General features: G+C 43.5%; 1 protein-coding gene across 1 annotated transcript in view; it reads right to left on the bottom strand.

Annotated features, from left to right (window-relative positions):
- Window positions 1-850: 850 nt before the first annotated feature.
- The window catches only part of GNA14 (G protein subunit alpha 14), a 186196-nt gene continuing 181046 nt past the window's right edge, over window positions 851-6000 (bottom strand). Inside the window, exons 5-7 of the mRNA XM_069474098.1 lie at window positions 5672-5801; window positions 3026-3179; window positions 851-1969 (exon numbers count right to left, since the gene is read on the bottom strand). Of these exons, the coding sequence (XP_069330199.1) occupies window positions 1779-1969; window positions 3026-3179; window positions 5672-5801 (475 nt within the window). The 3' untranslated portion in view covers window positions 851-1778. The remainder of the gene's footprint in view (window positions 1970-3025; window positions 3180-5671; window positions 5802-6000) is intronic.

The following is a 6000-nucleotide window of genomic DNA, read 5'->3' as shown; positions in this document are numbered from 1 at the left end:
TAACTCAATGCTAGAAAGTGCTTGAAATAAAAAACAGGACTCCACATTGTTTAATTTCCCTGATTACTGGATTCTGTTGAGCCCTTTTCGTATGTTAATTGGCCATAACTGTAGCCCACTGGGAGGGAGGAGTTGTCTTGCTTTTTGTTTATGTTTCTAGATATCCTGAAGAGCTACATGCCATCCCTTTGTTGTCTTGTGCAAAACTGTCTTGGTTATTCATGGACCTTCACTGTCCCAGACAAATTTTAACATTGGTTTGTCAGGTTCCACAAAAATTCTTGCTATTGCATTTATCTCTTGAGTGAGGATTCGTTTTTAAAGCTTAATGTTGCTATTGTAGAATCACTACAGATAAGCATAAGTTCAGTTTTTCCCAGCACTGATGCTCTTCAAGAGGTTCACATTTGGAATTGTTCCCACAGAATAAGAACCTGACAGTCCAGTAATTGGCTGAAAGGAAGGCTTAGGGCAGCTGTAGGAATGCTGATGCATTATGATACCAATCCAGGTACATTGTGTAATATGATTTCAAAGAGATATATCACACCTTAAATCCCCAAATGGGTGTGTGTATGTGTGTGTGTATCTTCAAATAAAAGGCAGAAACAAACCCATCTGGGCCTTTAGTTTGAAGCACTCTGTGCTTCCCAGAGGATTCTGCTTTTGCTTTACCCAGCCAGCTACGAAGGGAACTCCAACATAACATGATGAATACAGACTTGCCCCAAAAGGAGGAAACTTAGTTCTGTTTCTGCATTACTAACGATTAAGACCACAGCATTTTTCTCTTTAGGAGCAGAACTATCAATCAACCATGAGCTCTAAGAAACACAACATAATCCAGAGTTAATAGCAGAGTGGTATATTCTTAGCCTCCTCAGAAAGGCACAGCATACGTCATTCAAACAGCAATCTGTGGTGGCCATCAGAATTGTGGGACGGGTTACATAACATCTGTTAAACAAGTTGGGTTTTTAGCCATTTCATAAGTTTACAAGACCTGGTCAATATACATTGGGAAAAATATATATTTACACACACACACACACAAGCGTACATACACATTTTTCAATATAACATATATGCTATCTACAGCCCATATGTCAACTGTGGCTTCATGCTTATCAAAATGTGGCAAAACTAAATTAGATATACTGATATATTCATTAATTTGGCTTAGAAAGTTAACACACAAAGAACCAACTGTTTTAAAAAAAATCTTTGGTGGCATATTAAAGGAGTTCTTCAGCGTGAAGAGAAAAACACTCAATTAGAAATGTCTCTAAATTACAAGATTTAATAAAAAGCTTCAAACCCATTAATATTCTTTAAAAAAAAAAAGGTCACCCAAATTAATTCTAGAGGTCTCCAGGCATGATCTATAAACTAACCAGCCCCCCTGTTACATAATTTTTAATGGCTATTTTTAAACACACTTAAAATTTAATGTAAAAAAACCAGTAAATCACAGTGGCCTTTAAAAATTCTATAAAGTACCAAATTCAAAGATTACACAAACTGTAAGAGTTGTGTCTCGACACAAAAGTCAAGAAAAGAATTATAAAAACAACGCGAGAATTAAAGACTTAAATATTTTGGTAAACTCAAATTTTATCTTCCAAGTCCCAACACCCATCTCTCTCCCTGTGATATGCATGATGTCCTTGGTTCCTGGCACGGGGCTGGCTCAGGTGATGTCGGAAGCACTTGCAAATAAAACAAGAAGAGCTTGCAAACCATGTCTTCTGTTACAGGGGAGGAATGCGCAGCAGCTTTTAAACCAGGTTGAATTCCCTCAGGTTGAGTTGTAGAATTGTGTCTTTGACAGCAGCAAACACGAAGCGGATATTCTCTGTATCTGTAGCACATGTGAAGTGGGAGTAGATGACTTTCTCCTTGTCAGGATTCTGATCTTGGTAAAGCTTCAGGATAAAGTCTCTGGCAGCTTTGACATCCTGCTTTGGTCCTAGTCACAAGTGTAGTTAGAGGAATAAGAAAGAGAGACTCACCACCATGTCCTCCAAAGAACCATTTTTAAGGTACTCTTGTTCTTATTGGGGATCCTTCCTTGCTCTTACTTTATCTTGGGGGAATAATTTACCTGGAACATGATTGTATCTCATTATGAACCCATAAAATAGTAGTATTTTAAAGTGTCCTCAGGTATCTAAAAATTGTAGTTTAAGGTGATTTGTTTAAAAATAGTGACCCAATTTAATTTTCTGATTTGGGCCACTTTTGAAGAGAAGTAACCCTTATTAACTTATACAGACAGATGTGGGCTGGGAGAGGGAAAAAGAAGAATGTGAGAACTAAAGTTATTAGGCTGATTTTAAAGCTTGAGTGCTCTAATCCTGTAAATAGCAATGCCAAACTTAACAATATTTGAGACCTCCCATAAAAGAAAGAAATTAGCAGTAGGGCACGAAACTCTCCTGCCTTGGACAGGTTATGTAAAAAAAAACTTGAGAGTCCAGCCTGTGTCTGGGAATGGGGATTGCCACACTCTAACCTACACGTAAGGAGCGCCAGGTGCTCGGGCTGGCTTGGGGGCCGCAAAGATAAATCGGGCACAGTTCTGCCCTTGAGGAGCTGACTGGGAAGAGAGCTGAGTAAGCAGACAGCTGTGTGTAATAATAACATACTACACAGCGTGATGACGGCCACGTGAGAGTGAGAGCGAGGGGAGCCAGGCCGCAGGAAGGAGGAGGCACCCCTACTGTGGGGCAGGCAGGCAGGGGAGGGTCAGAAAGGCTCCCCAGAGAAGAGGCCGCAGCGGGGTCTTGGAGAACGAACCAGAGGCAGCAAGAGGAGTTAGCAAGTGTACTCCGGGCACTGAGAGGCATGTGTGGAGGTGCTGAGGCCATAACACACAAGGTGCCGCTAGAGCTTCTGTTCACATGGTGACACAGGCTGTTCCAGGCAGCTCAGGGAGCCCCTGTGAGCCGTGGCTCCTCTGAACTGATGCCCGGGAGGTGGATGGGATCGACACAGAAACATTGCCCACAAGATGAATGCTTACCTGTGTATTCCGGGAAATAGCTAATTAGATGAGAGTACATGATTTTCTCTTCCAAAAGATCTTTCTTATTTAAGAACAAAATCACAGATGAGTTCAGAAACCAGGGGTAGGTGATGATGGTTTTAAATAAGGCTTTGCTCTCTTCCATGCGGTTCTAGGTGAGAAACAAGGGACTTAGGAGAAACTAGAAAGAAAACAATACTTTGGAAACAACATGCCAAATCGCTGGGCTATCCATCCTCCTCTTGCCCTGCTGCAGTCTCTGGTCCCTGTTCTGCTGAAGCTGGTGAGCACTGAGCCCACCGGCACCTGGCCTCCTGCTCCTGATTGCCCCGTCCACCCCTTCTGGGTCCCCTTGCCTGTTGCACCCCAGCTCTTCTCTGGCCCAAAACAAACATGTAAGGAAGTAAGAAAGGCTTTAATGCAATTTGGAGAAGGAAGGTTCATACCCACATTTGACAAAAGTTTTCTGTGTCATGTAATTGTTGGGATTATCGAATGGGGAAGTGCCAGCTTCAGACCTGAGATGGCCACTTCAGTTGGCTTGGCGTCCAGACTGGGCCTCGGGAGGGAGGGAGGGAAGAGGGAAGGAAGGAAGGAAGGAAGGCAGGCAGGCAGGCAGGCAGGCAGGCAGGCTGGCACTTCCAGCCCTTCTTCCAGCCACTGCCCTTAGAAATGTTAGCCGCTGGCAGAGACGGACACCAATGCTCCTGAGCCTACCCTGTCCCACACTTTACAAGCATGACAGTGTCTCCATTTGATGGATGAGCACACTGTTGTTCATAACATTTAAATAACTTTCCCCAGCCTGTGTAATAGTGGGATCTGGTAAAGATTATGTAGAAGGATAGTAATAATTTCTAAACATTAAACACAGGCAAGAAACTATTAAATGCTCCTAATTTATGGAGAGCAGACAGGGCACATACAAATCTTATCTGGTGACAATACGTGTTCTAGATAGCACTCTGCTCTCTCCAAAGTATTTTTAGGAGGAAAGAAACAACTTCCCTTTAGGAAGGGAAGAGATCAGGCTGGAAAACTTCAAAGCTCAGCGCACATGTTCCAGAAGGAGGTGCCATAAATCTCTATTTCCCTACAACTCCAGACACCCGGGCTCATTTTCCAATTAAAACATTTTGGAGATTAAGATCTGGACTATATTACCAGAGAAGCACCCCCTCACCTGTTTGAAAAGCTTCTTTAAAATTTATTATGATCTTGTCTATAATGATCTTCAAGGACATGGAAATATATGAAAAATATTCCTGTACAGCAAACTGAGTGGATACAATACAGATCCACAACCAGGAGGGGAAAGTCAGGAGTGACAACCACTCACTCTTGCTCAAAATACCTTGTGGTTTTTAGGAGAGGAGAAAATGTTTAATTTCTAAGCACATTGGGCTGAGATACTTCCCTCCCTTGTGCACCTGGCTAACATTTTGAGTTTCCTGAGAAATGTCACAAATAATTTCGAGACAGATTTGGAACTAATTTTTTATATTGATAACGGGATGTCTTATATTTAAAAAAAAAATTCCCCACTTGGGAGAGCTGGGCAGCAGATTTCTGTTCTTTGCACAATGATACAAGTACATGGGTTAATCCTCCACTAATTAGGTAATATAACTGTGCTCCTCTGAGAAAAGTCTGCTCTCAAGAAATACAAGATACAGTTTGTTCATAGTTATTGCCTAATCCTAGACAGAGTTCTTTGTTGATTTGCTTTCATGCCCTGGAAACAAGAGGTATCTTTTAAAAGGTCAAGAGGTCTTGTGCGAGTCCAAGGGAAAAGACGATGGGGAGGACATTAGTATTCCATAGGCACCACCCCCAACCTCTCAAAGAAGCGACCGTGATGGTCCTCCTCACTTTCCGGGCAGATCCAGCTAATGGATTTGGACGAGCCAGTGCTATGGCAGCTCTGAGGGGACACTGGGTTAGTCCCAGGGGAAGTGAAGGCAGATGCAGTCCAGGCAGCCCAGGACTCCGCTGGGGACTGAATTTGGGAGAGTTAAGGGCAGGTGGAGGCTGGGAGCCTGTGCTCAGATAAAATTTATTAGAGATAGTGTTGCTCAACTTTGCTGTTCATTAGAATCCCTGAGGGGCTTGGAAAAAAAAACCCCAGACTAAACCCAGTAAATACGACTCTCTAGCGTGGCGTCCAAGAGACAGCATTTTTAAAAAGCTCCCTAGGAGATTCCACTATGCTGGCAAGGCGGAGAACCTCTGCTTTTGAGTGATTTCCAACCTTAGCAGCACATTAGATTCACCTGGGGAGTTTTTTTTTTTAACAATCGCTGCGCTCAGGCCTCACCCACCACCGCTTGGAATCTCCGGGGTTGGACTCAGGCTCAGAGGGAATCCTGGTGTGCATCCAAGTTTGAGAACTGGGCTTCCCGGCTAGTGACCCTCAATCTTTCTCATGTATTTGAATTTCCTCAGCTCTTGTTAAAATGTAGATTCTGATTTAGTCGGTCTGGACTGACTCAGGTTTGCAGTTGTCACGAGCACCCAGTGCACAGACGACAGTTTGAGTAGCAAGACTACTTAACCTAAGGAAGAGGCTCTGCTGCCTGACCTGGATACCACAGAAATAGGTCTGTGGCTTCCGCAGCTACCTAAGCTCCCCACCCAGCGTACCTCATTGTCACACTCCGCCAAGACCTGGTCGTATTCGCTCAGAGCAACCAAGAAAATAATGGAGGTGACGCTCTCAAAGCAGTGAATCCATTTCCGTCTCTCAGATCGCTGGCCACCAACATCCACCATCCTGTTCAACAGAAACACAGATCCCTCCAGGACATGAATCGTTATACCATGGAAATCAGTGTCTTTGAGGTCTTCAATAATTTTTAAAAGTGAAAAGGGATCCTAAGTTTCCAGTGTTTGAACACCACTGCTTGAGGCGATGTGGGACCACGGGATGTTCCCTAGCAAAGGAGGCACAGAACGTAGCTGGAGCTCCTGAA

Source organism: Eulemur rufifrons, chromosome 7 (genome assembly GCF_041146395.1).
Source record: "Eulemur rufifrons isolate Redbay chromosome 7, OSU_ERuf_1, whole genome shotgun sequence".
NCBI classification, from domain to species: domain Eukaryota; kingdom Metazoa; phylum Chordata; class Mammalia; order Primates; family Lemuridae; genus Eulemur; species Eulemur rufifrons.
The sequence above is the reverse complement of the archived record's forward strand: the minus strand, read 5'-3'. Positions and strand labels throughout refer to the sequence as shown.